The 18,485-nt window shown below is 38.8% G+C and overlaps 1 protein-coding gene across 1 annotated transcript; it reads left to right on the top strand.

Moving 5' to 3' along the window:
- Window positions 1-3,269: 3,269 nt before the first annotated feature.
- On the top strand, window positions 3,270-12,351 carry LOC146138791 (uncharacterized). The gene is made up of 4 exons (XM_083394686.1): window positions 3,270-3,888; window positions 8,877-9,126; window positions 10,330-10,396; window positions 11,857-12,351. Exons 1-4 carry the CDS (start codon window positions 3,270-3,272, stop codon window positions 12,349-12,351), a joined length of 1,431 nt encoding a protein of 476 aa, XP_083250812.1.
- Window positions 12,352-18,485: the final 6,134 nt, after the last annotated feature.

The raw sequence follows: 18,485 nt of genomic DNA, 5'->3' as shown, positions 1-18,485 counted from the left end.
ACTTTAGTCGTTCGCGGCCGGTTTATCAAGCTGGATCTTCGGTCTAGGCAAGGGCGCAGTCTAAAACCGCTGAATATCGCGTAATAAACGGTAATGCGCTTTATGGTCGAATAAGCCACGAAGTTGAAGCTTCCATTAGTGCCCACTGAGCTTTCGCGCGGCCCACAGCATGATTCCTATCTCGAAAGTTGGACTTGTACCTCTAGGTTGAACTTCGGACGTTTTGCCGACCTGCCAGTCTTTTGACAGTTCGGTTAAGGTTAGATGCGTTTATTGCAGTTCGCGTTTTGCCGCAATCCGCTTTAAGCTGCACGTTTTTTTGTGATGCGGTTTCGATTTTGGCGTTCAAAGGCTTCCTGAAGATTTGTTGCTTTGATTCCACGTGCAAGTTCAAACAAGTAGCAATTAGATGCAGTTATGTCATATAGGAAAAAAAAACATAGCTTTCTTAGTAAAACACTCTCCTATATTAAAACGGCAATTTTGTTTTGCTCTCCTAGTCAAACTGTACTTTTTAAAGGTAAATTTCGTGACTTTACTCTGTATGGTAATGCAGTTAGGAAACAATATAATTATTAGGTTGTGCGTTGTAAACACGAATTAAATTCAGATTTTAGCAAACAACTTAGGATCAAGTCTAGCTGCGATTGCAAAATTGAGTTTTCAACACTTTAACGCTTATAGTTGATTGAATTTGGGTAGAAATTGTTAAAATTTTATATCCAATTTCGAAATTTAGTTCAAAGTATACCAAACCTTTTAGGATCAAATCTTAGTGCGATATTGGAATTTGAAGTAAGTTTCACAAGGTAACCTTTCAAATTTAGATAGAAATTTTTTAATTTTACATCGCAACATCAACATAAACTCAATTTTAAGCACAATGCGCAACAGCAAATGAGCCGTTTTACCGCAACGATGACAAAACAACAACAACAGCAGCTAGAGCAAAATAGCGGCGCTCGAATTCCGAGTCCTAGTTAGGCTCAGCCAAGCAGAAGAACTGGACAAACCACACAGCACTTTAGACTCGCAACTTTCCTAGTCGTTGTGTTGCTTTACATTGGGCTGACTTCGGCGTTTTGAAGCTGCAAAAATAGCAGCAATAAAGTCCTGTTAAACCTGGTTGGAATTTGACTCGGTTAGAAGTAATAGTTTCTAATCGTTAGAGACAAAATATATACAAATGATACCACACTGCTGGCAAATTATACAGCTACCTAACATGTCCGACCTTGATTACTAACATTGCTTATCTACTGCCTTGGTTATTATTTTCTTTAAATTAGTTTCTCTTCTACTGGATTGATTTATTTAGGTGGGGTGGTCTTAAAGTGATGTAAAATACCTCCTTGTGGCAGATTTTTAGCCTTTAAGAAACACAAAATTAGGTTTAAAATATCATTGAGAGGTATAACTTTAATCTTACATCTATCCCAGAGATAAAGTTGTTCTAAATATTGCGGCTTAAAAAAAGATTAACTTGGCAAAACCAACTATATAAAATGTAGATTTTTAGGTAGAAATAAAATCGCGTCAAATTCAATGGATGATTGCTTTCTCGGGCAAAAATATTGATGCAACATCATGATGTTCAAACTTTTCAAATTGCGTGAATCATCGCCAATCGTTTATCTTTACTGAAATCGCAAGAACAACGAATTAACTGTATATTTTGAAGACCTGGTTTTGTGTTTTGGTACGGCTGCGCTTATCTTGGTGACTATCTTTTTTTTTCTATGATTTTAAGATTTGCGATTAAACTTACGATTCTTTGAAATAAGGCGATATTTTAACTTATAAATATCCTGTTTATTGGCCTGAGGTTGAAAAATATTGACGGGTTTGTCAAACCAACTTCAATGCAAGTGGATATGTTTGGTTTGATAACTTTATTAAATATATTGCCTTAGAGCAAAACGAAATTGTGTTTTGATTTTTCACAGCGCTCTCAAAATTACCAAGCGTCGTAATGAAGTCAGCAGAAGCGAACTAATACATTCATGGGGATTTTGGGTCAATATTTGCCGCGTATGAAATCAAGCGTAGGGTGCCAAATTTCTCCAAGCAATTTGGCGCAAGGGTTTAAGTGAGATTAACACCGCTTTATTTTCCCCCAATTCGACCGATGGCCAAATTGCCAAGGGGCCCGAATATCAATCGAGAAGTATAAAGGGAAAATGCGTTGGCGCCTTGGCGTTATTAAAAACTAGAAGCCCTTAATCGCCTGCATTAACCGCGGCGCCAGCCACCAATATATATAAACATAAAGGAGCAATCTGGACCAGATGAAAGTGTTTTATCAAGCACGGTTGCTTGATTACCAGCGCCTCACTAGGATATTAATTGTAGCAGAGCAACTGTGATTTTGCGAGAGAGTCGTGCGAGCGAGAGAATAGAGAAAGGGCGAAAAGGAAGAAGGCAATCTTTGTGTACTGCAATATGCCGCTGAAGGTGAAGAAAGGTTGCGATGCATTCAAAGGCGTCTTTGCATTTGGACCGGTGTTGGGTTACCTTAGTGTGGTGTACGAGCGTTCAGTTCTTGTCGAAGCGGCGCCTAGAGTTATGGATTCGCGCCTCTGGTAACAAGCAGCGTTGCGGGGCTTCAGCTTAAGCCTTTGTAAAAACAAGTGCGAGAAAGTTTGGGCCGTTTTTTTAACGCGCTATTGAAGGTTTAAGTTTACGCCAAATGCCCGTTACATTTTAAGCTCGGCATACTAGACGTAACTAGAAATTTAGGTGTAATTTTTTGAGCTGGTTTTTCAAGGAGGGCGTAATTTTGTTATTGTTGGTGATTTGTTTAAAGTTTTGTAAGCTTGAATTATTTTAATAGTTTATACCTAACTTTAAACGTGGTATGTTTGCAACGTTATTCGTAGAGCAGTTATGTGCAAAGATTACCGTTGAAGTTACTTTGATCTAAATAAAAGGAAAACTTTTGGAGTTACGTTTAAGGTTATGTTTGTTTCTGATCTTTAGAAATTATAGATTATAGTTAATATCTGAGCGAAAACATGTCGACACCCGGTGAGCGTTTTGACCTTTAAAGCATTGCAATTAACCAAAGGCGGTCCGAGATCAGATAAAAACTTACGACGCCTCGAATCTGCCCAGACGCAAAAGCTGTGTACAACCGACACATTCACATCAAGAGATTGGCCTTTCGCACACAAAAAAACAAACAGCAAACGTCTCAAAACAGAAGCTAGAAGAAGCGCTGTAAAAAGTTAGAAACCAGCAAAAGGAAAAGCTGAGAGAAATCTACAGCCATGGACTACAGGACTGATATATTTTCTTCGCCGGCCGCCGCTGCCGCAGCAGTAGCGGCTCACCAGCCCTACCATTATCTTAACCAGCAGTCGTCAAACTACAACTACTACGCGTACCACAACAACGGGTACTTCAGCGCTTCGCCTTCCACCTCGCCCACTTCCAACCCTGCCTCGCTGTTCGGTTCATCCACAACTGGACAGTACAATCTCCCAGGCAGCGGCACCACATCACCCTTCTCCGCCAATACGTTGTCCAGATACGCCGGCAAGTTCTCGACCGGCTTCTCCAAGCTGAACAACTCAAACACCGGTATCTCGGTGACCACAGTTTCGCCCCTGCACCCAGGAAGCGGCCTGGCCTCGCTGGTGGCCTCCGGTTCCACATACGCGTCAGGCCGGTCCGGTGCCACGGACACAACGCAGTCGCTAGGGGGCCGTTCGAGGCCAGCCGACCACAATTCTTCATGCGATGAAAATAAGAACTCCTACAGCAGTGCTTATGAGAAGTCTGAAAACAAGGGAAAGGAACAGTTCGCCGAGAAACACGGCCAGGAAAACGGCCTCGTTCCCTCGCCGTCGAAAAGCGTTGATTCTAACGAGTCATCAGTGATCGAAGGTAATGTTTTGCGTCCGCCGGAGAATTGACGCCGATTGCCGCCGATCGCTTGCCGTAAGCGCCAATCTGAAAGCGAGTTTTCAAAATGGCGGCGCACTGCGAGCGGTCGATTTTTGCAGACAGGAGGTTTCGCGTTTCGAGTATTTCTGAGCGACGCGGCTCGACTGTAGTTAAATATCTTAAAAATACCCAGGCCGTTTAAAGATATGTTTTTATGCCAGTAATGTTTCACAAGTGCAAATTTAATTTAAATCCTTGAAGTGTTGTAAGTAAGGCGTATTAAGAATATCAAAGCCCAAACAGAAGTATTAGGTATCATTTTGAACGTTTCGAATATAGCTTTATTCATTTTCAACATCATATTCGAAACGTTCAAACTGCTACTTACTTGTGTATGGACTTTTACATTCTTATTACCACCTCCAACACTAAATGCTCCGTTGTGGTAAGTGAGATTTTGAGTAATTAGGTAAACTTAAAGCTTGGTTTGCCATAATTTACTTATCTACCATAATTGTATCCACACAAAATAGTCCATGTAAAGGTTTTAACAGTTTTTATTCCAATTAAAACCGGTTCGTATGTCTTTGAACAGGTCTAAAACCACCCCCAGGAAAAATCCACTTCTTAACGAAAAGCAAAATCCCCCTTAATCCGCAACAAATGCATATAGGAAGGCGCGCGAGATTAACAAATCGCAATCGGAACAGTAGATGCCCATCATCCCCTATTATCCTCAGCAACAGCTACGCGTGCTTCTTTCCCTGTAAGCTTTAACAGGCGATAAACTGCAACAGTTTGAAAATCGCCCGCGGGTTGAAATCGTCTATATCTAGCGCCCTGCTATAAGCTTATGATAATGTGCCCGTCTCCACACTTAAAACCACGCGGATTCAACGGCGTCTTAGGGCTAAGAAATCGCGGCTTATCCGACCCGAGGTTGACCCCGCTATATCCGGTGCATCTGCCCATTGGATATCAGGGTTTTAGCATTATTCCTCTACCTAGTAACAGTGGTGCATTACGGTGCACCTTGCAATGTGGTGGAATGCTTTTAAACCCGCAATCAAGAAACTGCTAGGTTAAATAAAAATGGCAGCTCATTTGAAAGAATAGCTAGGAAGCGTTTTGTAAACGTTTACAATAAATCTTGAATTATACACAACCGATTGAAAACGAATTTTCTAAATCGCTTACAAAATGCTACCTATACTAGGCGTAAAAAATTAAACTGTTAATCGAGTCAGGCGTGTAAAACTATCAAAAAGAAGTAATTTTGTTTGTAAAAAGTATAGCTAGGCCGGTAAATTCGGCAGATTAACATTGTATGTGACTGTGACGATATCTAAATTGCTTGAAAAGTTTGAAAATAATTTAACGCGGTACAAAAATTCATAGGTTCGGCACATAAATATGCGGAAATATTTTACGCCATAAAGTTGTCACGATAAAACATTCGACTTTTCAGGGCAGCGATAAAAACGCCATCAGAGTGATGTGGCTATTATATCCTTTACATTTGCGACGGCATGCCAAATGAACTACAATGCGTTTCAAGCCGTAAACCACAGCGAATGCTTCTTGGCTATTTACGGACTCTTCGCCACCACTAAAACATGTTATCTGTCGAAATCTTGCTTCTTCAGTGCACAGTATAGGCACAACTTATCGTCGAAATTTGAGCGAAATAGAAACAGCATTGCATTTTCGCTGCACGGAAATGCCTTATTTTCCAGTAATCGCGTGAGACATCTCTCCGCGATTGAATTTGCACACAAACGAGTAGACCGGTTTTGTAACGAATGGACCGGTTTTGTAAAAACGTATTATCGGCAAATCTATTCAGTTATAGCGGATTGCAGATTTCGAAAAAACTCAAACGACCCTGAATGGTATACGTAAGCCGTAATCGTTGGTCAAAAAGTAGATTCAAAAGGGCTAGGTCACAGTTGTTGTGCACATATGTGTGTGGTTACCGTGTATCTCCATTGACCCTGAAATGTTTTTAATTTATTACTCTCTCTCATGACAGTTTTGATTTAAAAACTGGAATTTTTACTCCACTCCTTTTGATTTTTTAGCAGGCCCATTTAGAGCCGTAAAATTACACGCTCAAATCCTGTTAATCCGTAAATGCTTTTGAACTGAGAAACTTGCCTTGTCGACTTTTCGACTCTTGATGAAACCTTAAAAGCGCGTCTTCTCGTCAAATCGATGCCATTTCCATTTGCAACTCGCGATATTTCGCCGGAAAAGCGAATCAACGTCCATTTGCATTTTGCCGATCCTAGTTCCTTAATCCGTGGCCTTAGAGTCGCCGAGAGTGGTCGAAATAACGGGTTCCGTGGATCAGTGCAGAAGGCGCGCCTCCAAATCCACCTGAGAGCATGGATTTGGATTCGGTAGCGCGATTTCACGTGGGTCCATTATCACGTCATAATGCATCGGCGCGGCTTACGCGTTCGCGTGTTTGGTTATTTGTTGGAAATGTTTTTTGCTGGCGTTGAAAACATTTTTTTTAGCAAAGTAATGAAAAAATAGCTAGTGCGTTTTTGTCAGTCTGAGCTTCTCAGTTAAACGCGTAAAAAAGCTACAAATTAATAACATCTTAACCGTTTTTAGTTAATATTGTTTTATTGAATATAAGTACAAAAATAAAAAGGTTTCACTCTAATGAAGGAATAATACGTCACTTTTCGCAATGCCAAGAAATATGACATTACGTTCAGATTGTTTCAAAAAATAAGACAGTACCTTTCAAACTTTCGAAAGAAGGTATAGACTTCAATTTTTGGACTGTGTAATCGCTTTGCCATTTTATCGCGGCTCATACCCGTTATCCAATAATGTACAGCGATTTCGGGCGGATCTAGAAAACGTTTCAGATTGTCAGAACGGATTAAGCGGTGGCTTGGCTTGACTCAGAGTTCAGCCAGACGATCTCTACAGCACAAGGCCTTAGTCTGAAACGTTACTGTGTTAGCATCTCACAGGCAAATAATAACAGTTCGTAAACCATCGAGATAACGTCAAAATACAACCAGGCCTGGTTTTAGGCTGGAAAATTGCCTGGAAATTAGGATTCAGTGAAAGTTCAACTGTATAGAGTGGCCAAAGCGGACCACCTAGTCTGCTAATCCCCAGAGCTTGGGCGGTTATCTCTTTCGTTTTTCAGGCGCTTCTGAAAACTATACGATTAGGGAATTGAGTTTATCCTTGGCAACAAAAGTTGGCGGTCGGTTATTATGGAATTCTTCCATTTTTTTTATATCTGACTCGAAGGTATTTTGATCCGAGGGATTTTGTACTTTAGCTCTCTGAAAATTGCCCGGTTGTTTATAAACAAGGGTTGTAAGCATTCTTTCGAATTTAAAGACTGAAAATGTATTTTAGGCGAAATATATTTCTCACTACTTGAAAATAACTGGCTTTGATTACGACCGAATAGTATAAAGAATATTCGTGTTGAAAACGGTTCTGTTAGCGGCAGAGAAGGCACATATAAATATACGCTCTCCAAATTAAGATAGGTTCCCTATTAAGGATTTGTGTGCGGTTAAATTTATATCGCAAACGCATTGGCACACAACGACGGTCTTGCATTCAAGTCCAAGTGCCCGCCATATTGATTTAATTATTTTCACATTCCAATCCCTTTGGAATTACCAGACTGCGATGTAGTTCTGTTCAATTCTACGTACGCTTTGCCATCCTAATACTAATTCAACCGCACAAAGTCCAGATAAATCCGAAAATTGCCAGGCAAGATCAACTGAATTACGACAAAATATGCCGGATTTCCAATACCACAAGTTCTTAACATTTGATCGCATAATAGGTCTCAAGGTGCGAAACTAAGTCCTGCCTTTCCCTCTTCGTTCTAATCTCGCGACTCGATCGTCCTGTCTTGCAACGTTATATTCATAATCTGCTTATGCGAGTGAAATTTCCCCACACGCTACCTACACCCCTTTGCATTCTTGTCAAGGCTGTGAGTAAATTGCTTGACGCCACTGGGCTTATGTAGGCTTAAGCTCTTTTCCTTTCCTGCTTTACTTTTCAATTTACTCTCCGAGCAGCTTAGGCGGTTATTAGATCCGCTTTTTGTATCGGCGATAAGGTCTTTTTAAACTAAACAAAATGGTTATCTTTTTTAAATTTTTTGTTTATAAATGTATTGTTTTTTGCCTCTGAAGCCTATTGCGGAATCCTGATTTTAATACAGGGTTTCCAAGACCAACTTTAGAAATATAATTTAATGTTGGACCGTTTTTCACAATATTCTTACGTATAAACAGACAATGTTTTTTTTACATTTGTAGCTTAATTGCTACACGTGATGTAAATAAATAAAGGGTGACTTTAAACGTTCAAAAATGCTACTTACTATGTATGGGATTTTATATTCATTCATACGTCTAACTACAACCTCTAGCCATTAAATACAACTTACAGACGAAATCCTAGAAAAACAGCTAACATGAATGAATAAAGATTTATTCGAAAGGTTCAAAATGATACCTACTTCTCTATGGGCTTTGATATTCTTATTACAGCTAACATGATTCATTTCGAATTTTTTTTTACTAACTTAAAAATCCCTTGAGCCTAATTCGTTTATTTAACTTACAAACGACATGCTAGAAAATCAGTACACAATATGTTTTAACTCATGAAAAACGCAACAAACAGGATTCTTTCTAAAATTTGTTGTTCTGTACCTTAAAATCCCTTAAGTTCAATGCGTTTATTTAACTTACAAACGACATGCTAGAAAAGCAGCAGCCAACATTCTTTGTGAACTTATAGTAGTTCTAACTTTAAATCCTTTTAAAGCGTTTGTTTAACTAACAAGCGACATGCTAGAAAAGCATCCAACAGTATTCTTTCTAAAATTGATTCTTCTGAACCTTAAGTTTAAAGCGTTTAACTTATAGGTGTTCTAACTTTAAAATTTCTTAAATTTAACGCGTTTATTTACCTTACAGACGACATGCTAGAAAAGCAGCAGCAAGCCGATCAGGCAGCGGGCAACTCCAGTCCCGGGGCTTCTCAGTCGGACAAGAAGAAGCCGAGTAACGGGACGGACACGGAGAAGGGAAAGGACACAGATAACGCGTGCAGTGATGACGGATGCGCAGAGGGGGGCGATGGGAACAGAAGGAGACAAAGGAGACAGAGGACACACTTTACCTCCCAGCAGCTCCAGGAGCTGGAGTCGGTGTTCGCCAGAAATCGGTGAGTTGATTTCGGTGCTTTAAATATTAAAGTTTATTGGTTTTGATTTTACTTTCTTCTGTGGTTGCAACGATTCTTTACTTGATCGCCGTTTGATTTAATTGGCTGTATATGAGCTCAAATGGTTGGATTAATTAAGTTCTGAGCAAAATTTCTCCAAAGTTTGAACAAAATTTTGTTAAGCATTTTGATTTATTAAGCATTTGATGCGACTTGGCGATGTGTTTTATATGAAGAAAGGCTGTGGTTAAGGGTAAATCTGTTTGTAAAAATTACGAGAATCTGTCGTGGCTGGTTTACAAGCCACGTATAACAACATGTATCCTTCGAGCCGGGTCGCACAAGCGACCTATGTATTTCTGAGGTTTTAACTCCATTTTTGATTTGGTTGGTTTGCCGACTGTATATGAGTTTTCACATGGTTGGATTAATTAACATGGTTCTGAGCAAAATTTCTCCATGGTTTGAACAAAAATTGAATTATTATGCTTCAAGTATCACATTAATTGTTTGATTTTACTTGGCTCTGTTGTTGGATTAATCATGTTACGTGAAGCAGCGTTTCACAACTTTGTTGTCGTAGATATGACAAGCTAAAACAACAAGTTTGGAGCATTATGCTTAAATCTAATAAAGAGCGGCTCGAAGCGTTTAACATGCTACCTACTTTTAAGAGTTGATCGCCATTTAATTAGATTGGTTTGCCGGCTGTCTGTATATATATGAGTTCACACGGTGGGATTCATTAAGATGGTTCGAGGACAATTTCTCCCAAGTTTGAACAAAAATTCAACTAGCAATACGGCGGCTTATTTTAATTGACATGCTTCACATATCAAAGTTTATTGTTTGATTTTTACTTCAGTGCCAAGTATCTGTCGGACATAGCAATGCTCCGGTTGGTTTCTCTTGGTTTAGTATTTTAATTGATGTCATTAACACAGCGTATAGACTGTGAACCTCCAACGTTATCACGTAACGTCAAATTTTAGTCAAGTTCCATGCCGTTTATTCAGAAAGTTTTTAAACAATTTTATTATTTTTTCAATGTTAGACCCTTTAACTGATAATCAAAATATCCAAGTTGATACTTAGGCCAATACTTTAAAAAATCCGCTCATTGTAAATATCAATGTAGCAGCAGAAAGCAAATAAGAAATGTACATATAAATATTAATTACCAACTTTTTATTTCGTTTCTAGGTACCCAGATATGACGACAAGAGAAGACATAGCAAGGTGGACGAATCTAAACGAAGCACGAGTCCGGGTGAGTTAAATTTTACACTTTACGATGTTTCAAAGTGCTCGAAGCTCTGGGCAGACGTTAGTGGCCGATTGGTATACAGCTCAGTACCTTGTTTATATCATCAATAGCAAATGGCAGTGTTGTAAACAAGTCATTTTTGACAAAGTTATGTCCTTCGAGTTATTTGAAACAGAACTTAAGTTCATGTCGAGTCTTGTATAAATGACATGAAGTGATACTGGTTTATTAAAGAAAGCAAAACAAGAAGTCACTGGTCAATACTAGAATTTGAGTTAAAGAATCTTTACTTACTACTTACACAACTCTAATTGAAGGCCATTTTTACGGCCGAATGTTTATCGCATAGTATCATGTTGAACCCCCAAAACAGTTTCGCATTGATACCCTGATATGGACGTTATTATAAATTAGGTTAGGTATGTCCTCTTTAATTAAGACAAAACATCGCTTTTCAATATACGAATTTAAGGTCTGACATCCATCTTTGTATTACCATAAAGTTTACGCAAAAACTCTTACTATATAATGAGTGTTACATATTATAAGTATCACATTGAAGCCCTTCCCAAAAAAACAGTTTTCCATTTTAACGGTCACGCTACAAAACGTAACACCCGCCAATTGCAATAAACGTAGCCACATGAGAGCTAACAGCAATCGAAAGAACAACACCAACAGCCATACGTGTGACATAACTGTGTCATACCAATAGATAGCTGCTATCTCAGCAGCCAACAAAGACAGGTGTTCACTTCGGAGAGGTCGAGAGAAAGCAAGGGGCACGTTTTCCAGTCGATAGCAGCCCTCTCTATCTCTCGCAAACGGGCTCGAGCTCTCGAAGGTGTTTATTTGCAAAACGCTCGACGTTTTGCGCAATACACAACCGGGTCTGGGTCAGATTGGGTCGCTGGACGCGCCACGCTCGTTTCCGACCTGCCTCAAGGGCGTGACCTTCGTCGCGATTGTTACGTCATCGATTGTTGCCGGCCAATCGATGACGAATGCGGCGCTTGTAATTCGATTACGGACCGAAAACGTACCACGTGTTTTTTCGGTGTGAGTCCGAAAACTTTTCGCGTTGGTTTCCACCAATCGATGATTTTTTTCCAATATTTAGTTAGATAATGAATTTATATTGATAAAAAGAGATCGCTGTGATTTAATATAATTTAAACTCAATCTGGGAAAACTGAAATACGTTGAATTTAACTTAAAATTCAAAACTACTTCTACGTTGACCTGATGAAGCATGGTTGTGCGAAAGCTTGTCGAGAATTCTGTACAATTTATCTTTACACAGTGCCACCTGATTACCCTATTTAGAATTAGACAAAAACGGCCATTTACAAAGGTAAATATTACTTATGGCAACCGGCAAAGCAAACACCTAAATGATTTTCCTCAAAGCACCTTAAAAAGCTGAAAATTGAAAATTGAACAAACCTTCTATTCTTTCACAGGTTTGGTTCAAGAACCGGCGAGCAAAATGGCGCAAGCGCGAACGAAACCAGCTGAACGACTTCAAAGGCTTCGGACAGTTCAACAGCCTCATCCCATACGAGAGCGAGTTTTATCACGGATACAACAACTGGGCCAGCAAAATGACGGCCGGTAGCTCCCTAGGGGGTAAGGCCTTTCCCTGGGGCCTCAACTCCCACATAAACCCCCTAAGCACCACGCAACCCCTTGGCTTCCAAAACTCTAACCCCATGTCCACTTCAATCGCCGCTAACCCGGTTATGCCCAATTTGAACATGGGTAACGGCCTATCGGGGCTAGGGGCCCCCGGGGCCGCCAACGCTAACCCCGGGTGCCATTATAACCCCGGGGTTTCCCCGTATATGTACCGGAACGGCGCCGACCCCTGCACTTCCTCCATTACAACGTTGCGAATGAAGGCCAAGCAGCACTCAACCCCCTACTTCACGTACCCATCTTGCGAGTACGCCCCCTAGTAGAGACCCCCTTATTTTACCCCTAAGTGACCCAAAAGGGGTGTAACCTTCGCGTAAGTTTTCCGTCGGAATTTGAAAGGGATTTGAAACAAATGGAGCATTTTCAGTATTTCAGTGGTTTATTGGAGCATTTTCTATTTTTAGCGTTTGTTAAGAGCGTTACCCACACAAAAGAACTCTGGGGTAAAAATATCCTCATTTTCTACTTGCACCTTTTACGTTAACAAATTATACCTTCAACAACGATGAGAAGCATGTCATTTTTGTCAAAAAAAAAGCAAAAAAGATTTATTTCACGAGCTCTTGCTGCTCAACAATTAGTAATTGATGACGTAACAAAGCGCATCTAGGCTGCTCTAAGTTCCAAATGACGTCATTAGCAAGCTATCATTACGTCGCGAACCCCCGAATAGGCTTTCAACCAGTTTCAAAAAATCGTCGTCGTCGTTCTTTTTTGCGTGAATGAGTTTCGCTACATAATTTATATCCTCTCTCTTTGTGTGTTTTTTGTCGCGATTTTGAGAACTTAAACAAAAAAACGATCAAATGCGAATCCCGATGCAGTTTTAATCGCGTTTTTTCGTTGATTTTTTTCCATGTTCCTTTAACGTTGTTGTTTTCTCGTTGCTATCGTGTATCACCACTTAGAGAGCATAATTAATAGGCTGTGTAAATATGGCGCTGGATAAGTCGCCGTGTACGCAAAGAAGCAAAACGTCCGTTTGATTACAACGGTATTTTTCCTCTCTATCGTTAAACGAAGGCTTGTTTTCCTTTCTCGTGTTCATTTTGCTCCGACTTTGCGGACGAAATTTCAGACAAAAAGACGAAATGCGAAAAAGACGAACTGAACGTTACCCGTACGCAGTTTTCCAGCAGTTATTTGAACTTTTGTCGTATATAGTTTAAACAAATCAGTGTCAAACTTTTCACTTTGATTTTTAAACATGACAGCAAACGAAAAAAACATTCACAGAAGCACATTATCACGTTAAATTCGAGTGAAAAATCGCCCCACCCCGTTTCTACCTTATTGTGACGTAATTGCTTGATGACGTAACTGTTGTGTGTAGCCATATTGCGTTTCGCGCCGTTCGGCAGAATAAAACGATGAAAAATGAACGAGTTACTGGACTTGGATGATTTTGTATAGCTTTGAAATTGCTTAGGAAATTTTAGAAGGACACTTAAACCAACAATAGTTTTCATTTTGCTTAAGTTAAAGAATTCTTGAATTATTACGGTAATTCTTCAAAAGTTAATGTGGAATCTCTTGATTTTTATATATTTTTTAACCTTTAAACAGCAACTTTTACAAAAAACTTATGGTACTTGAAATGCTTGAATTTATTTTAAAAATTTGAAGAGGGGTATGATAAACAATGGCTTTCTTCCAAAAGTTCACCCAAAGTTACCAAACAGCCAACAAGTATACAAAAAGCTTTTTTCAGCACCGTTAAGTTTCGTAACGATAAAATGGAAGCCAAATTGAAAACTATAATGAGACAGGAGTTTAAACTCAAACTAAGGCAACTTGCAGAATCTGAAAGGATTTTGGTTGGAACGATTATTATGTTCGAACATCGACTGTTTGTCACATTTTAAATGGATATTTATATAGTAAGTACCAAAGCCCATAACCTACAGAAGTAGGTAGCATTTAACTCTTTAAGATAATGGCTGGAGGTTGTAGTTGACATAGAATGAATATCAAAGCCCATACAGAACTATACGTTCCATATTTTGAATGTTTAGAATATCTCTTTATTTATTTTATACAGATGTTGAAAATACTTCTGTATGGGCTTTGATATTCTTATTACATCTTACAACAACCTCCAACCATTATGCTCTATAGAGGAATTTCACTTTTCTCATTTTTCCAGCAGCAAAATCAACAGAGGCGGCGGAAAGTGCTGAAAAAACACTTGGATATCCCGGAGGGAAACAAACTCTGGCGCTAACCGTTTGTGACGCAACAGTAGGCGATTATAAACAAACAAGGCAACAACAAGAGGCGTCGCGCGCTCCCCTGAGGTCGATTGCGTGCCAGGACGCCGGGGACCGATTGCGAGTCGCGCTTTCTCGCCCCGAACGCTTCCCGACTCAATTAGCTGTCTGTGTCGATTTTTGCGCGTTTTTACCGATAATTGAGTCTAACCCGACGATTTTGCTGATTAAAACCGTGTTCTGCGGACTTTTTTTTATTTATTTTTTGATGTTTAGGAAAATCTGGCGTCCAGCCGCCGTTATTTTGTAGTAGCTTCTACCTCAATTCGCTGTCTGCGCGTTTTGTGATAATTACCTTTGCCCCGGCGAGTTTTGCTGATTTAAAACGTTTTCTGCGAGCATTTATAATTTGATGTAGATTTTCAGTTAAGCCTGCCTTTTGAGCCTAATTTGCCACACTCAATTAGCTGTCTGCGCCAATATTTTTTCGATAGTGAGTAAGCCGTAAGTATTTTGTAGACTAGCTTTTCTGTGTAAAGCAATGTTCCGGAGAGTTTTTTTACAATAGGATTTAGTTAAAACAACCAAGCCTAATAGGCATGGATGGTTGAAAAGTTATAAAATCGTTAAACGTGTAAGGTAAGCTTATAAACAACTTTTTGTTCTGTGACGGATGTCGTGAGTTTCATTTCAAATAGTAAATCTACATAATTATGTAGTAATTTATAAAAATAAAATGAATTATTGTAATTAATGTCATTCATTATATGACGTTTAATTTGATTGTAAAAAGTGGGATATAATCAAATAAAGTAGTGTTAGACTAATGGCTGGAGGTTGTAGTTAGGCGTACAATAAATATGGCAGCCCAAACAGAAGTAGTTAGCATTTTCTGAAACTGATTTTTACTATTTTACCATTAAAAGTTACATAAAACAAAATGTCACATTTGATGTTAAAACTGTAAAAATTAGTAGCTGTGCATTACGCAGTAAAATCATCGGCAAGCCGAGACGCTCATTGTTTCCAGTTTGTTTGTTTCGCTTTCATCGGGCGCGGCACGCTTACTACGCGTTACGTCACATTACCGCCCGTTCCAATACACAAACGCGTCTGATTGTTACGTCACGGACGAGATCGCGCGCGCCGACGTGATCGACAATTAATAGCGTCGCGGTCTGCGCAGGCCGAAAAACGGCGTTGAGGTCGCGGTAATTGTTCTCAACCATTGTGACGTATGTCAAGTTTATGACCGGCATCTGTTTTGTGAAATGGATTGAACTTGGCGGATTAAGAAGCAATTATCACGCAATCACACCTAATCTAGAGGTCGATTATGGAGTATAATGGCTGAGAATGTATACTTGCACATTAAAATTTGAAAAAAATAAATAAGGATTGATTCGAAACGTTAACAGAATGCTACCTACTTCTGTATGGGATTTGATGTTCATTCTTTGTCCTACTACAACCTCCATCAATTGTCTTAATATTTATTCGAAACATTAACAAAATGCTTTCTAACGTATAGGTTTTAATTTTCATCCTACGTCTAACTTGACGTGGTCACTAAACCTTGGTTAAATTGCTTCTCCATAAAGTGGATTGTTTTTTGTTTATGTGACCCCTTTTTAAGAGCTTTATAAGCCATTGCTTTTTAACCTTATGCCGCCGTTTTGCCGTGAGGTCACTAACTATACAGTACTTCACAGAGTTAGAATTTTGAACGAGTGCCTTTGACTGTTATTTACTGCGTAGTAAAAGCCTTTTTTGATACGGTTTCTACAAAAAAAAAAAAAAAAGTTTAAAATGTGTCGACATAACCTAACTTACAATTTAAGCTTTTAAAAAATGTAAAAAAAAGCCATGGCATAAAAAAATACAACTTTTTACCAAGCCATACTATTTTTGTCAGTTTAACATAATGTTGTTATTTAGTAAAATAAACTTAAGTTGTGTTTGTGTTTGGGTCTACATAAGAAATGTTAAGAAATGCTGGTTTATGGAAAATTGTTTAGTTTTGTAAATTAAAAAAACGACTGAAAAACTACGGATTAAGGAGCTGGCTTGTTTGCTAAACATCGCTATTTTGCCAATTTCAGTCATGTCTTTCATAGATAGCTACATCGCCATCGTCAACATTACTCATGCGGATTAAATTGCTTTGGGAGATGCGAGCGGTCTTTAATCCGGCGATAAAGCACAAATAAAGACTCGTAATCCGGCCGAGCGAATGTGATTAAATTTGTCAAGTGTCGCTAATCCACGGCCATTATTTGCTTTTCAATGAAAGTGTCAAGTGCTGCGGCCAAGCCTACTCTATTTTAAGTCTAAAATCAATTGTCTGCGAAAAAATACAAGTATACAGTAGCTTAGGGTTAACTTTTTGGACAACCAACAAACTTTTTAAAGCAGAATTCCTGTAATTTCAGTCTATATGTTGATAATGGTCTGTTAAAAAATCATTCATTTTGAATCAAGGGCCAAAATTTAACAACCCTAAGAACACAGTAAACTTTTACTAATTTTTATTCACAATAAAGAAAAATTAATGTGTTGAAAGAGTCAGCTATTAAAACTAATTGACAGTCATAAAATGGGGTTATTGGAAAAATGCTTAGCTGGTTTTCGAAAACATTTAAAGCTTTTTGGTTTTAGTCCCTAAATTCAAAACCCACTTGTGAAATACCGATTATTTTGCCAAACATTTTACAAAGAGTCCATCTCACGATTTTCGACTGAAAATCAGTGATCAATGTCGTCGAGTTTTCACGCTATTTAAGATAATTTACAGCAAACCATCTAAACGAGTCAAATGCCTCAGTAGCCAATTTTGACCCAGCCTTTGCTGAAACCTGCTGAAGCAAGCAACTTTACAAACTAGCCGTCGGCTGCTTACTCAACAAATTTAGCCCCAAGCGATCTAGATAAAGCGTCTAAATTTCAGCAACAAATATATTTACATAAACCACCTGAAATAAACTGATAAAAATGAAACTATTTCCAGTAATTTCGGATTTTTAGACAAAGCAGTAATACTAAAAATTAAGAAATATTAGAGTTTTTCTTGTTGAATTGTGCCCTTTATTTGATCACAAGTCTTGATTGTAAGGTCACAAAACAAAATGGCGAAGTTCCGTAGGCAAGATTCGCTTGGCTGCTCCGTACAATTGCCTGGCTTAGCTTAGAAAGCAGTTGAACAATTTGGGAGCAGCGCCGTGGTTGGTTCGCTTAATTGAAAAGGGCAATTGTAAAGAAAGAAATTAGGCTACTGTGGACAAGGCAAGTGCTTCTATGCTGTTTTTTTTAATGTGCTAAAGCGTTGAAATAATATTTTACGCCGATTCTTTAAACAGTATTTTAAAGAAATATAGTTATGTTCACCTTAAAGTAATTTAAAGTCGATTTTTGTACTTATATTATGTTCTGCGTTGTATAGACGCAGTACAGTCTTGCTTAATATTATTAACACCTGCAAAAAAACGGTGTGCTTAGTTGTTTAAACTTGAAAACGCCGGGTGTTAACGACGGCCAGCCGTCCAATTGATTGGTCTAAACAACTAAAGCGTAAACAAGTCGTGCAATGGATACCCTTGTTTGTCAAACCGCCGCGCCATTTTTGTGTATTGGACAGAGCTATCCGTCCGTTCCTTTCGATTTGGGTTAGGCTGGACGGGCAGTTGTGCTGTCGGCACGTTTTATTGACATTTGCTCTTATCAATGTGATAATGTGCTGCTGAAAAGGCTTTTGCAGGTTCCACTTCTGGACGAACAGGTAATGTACGCGCCATACGGCGTCATGACAAATATTTGTCGTAAATATTTGCCTTGAAAGTGTTTTTCCTACTACTTTTTAACCTGTGTTCCGTGTGTATGCTGTTTGTTCAGGCTGTGTTTATTGGATTATACAGGAAGCGTTATTTTCTGTCTTACACCTGATTATTCTAAGCTTACCGATTTGTTTTTTGGTGTTTTAACTTGATAAGAAACACTGACAATCGTGGTAGTTAATTGTATTTGTGTGCTTTTGATATTGAAAGAACTACACATTTTTTACTTTATTTATAACCTATCTGGTGTATGATACTCTTATTTGACGTTAATGTTATTCTTATGTACGTTAAGACTGAGAGTTATAGCTATAACACTTAATGACTGTAATCATATTTGTATATAATGGTTTG

The sequence above is a fragment of the Ascidiella aspersa genome, chromosome 7 (genome assembly GCF_963924565.1).
Source record: "Ascidiella aspersa chromosome 7, kaAscAspe10.2, whole genome shotgun sequence".
Taxonomy (NCBI): Eukaryota; Metazoa; Chordata; class Ascidiacea; order Phlebobranchia; family Ascidiidae; genus Ascidiella; species Ascidiella aspersa.
Note: the sequence above shows the minus strand (reverse complement) of the source record. Positions and strands in the feature narration are given on the sequence as shown.

Excerpts from the sequence above, each read along its gene's own strand:
- LOC146138791 (XM_083394686.1), top strand. The coding sequence starts at position 3,270 with ATGGACTACAGGACTGATATATTTTCTTCGCCGGCCGCCGCTGCCGCA. Across the intron at positions 3,889-8,876 it reads CGAGTCATCAGTGATCGAAG|ACGACATGCTAGAAAAGCAG; the intron begins GTAATGTTTTGC and ends TTTACCTTACAG. Across the intron at positions 10,397-11,856 it reads TAAACGAAGCACGAGTCCGG|GTTTGGTTCAAGAACCGGCG; the intron begins GTGAGTTAAATT and ends ATTCTTTCACAG.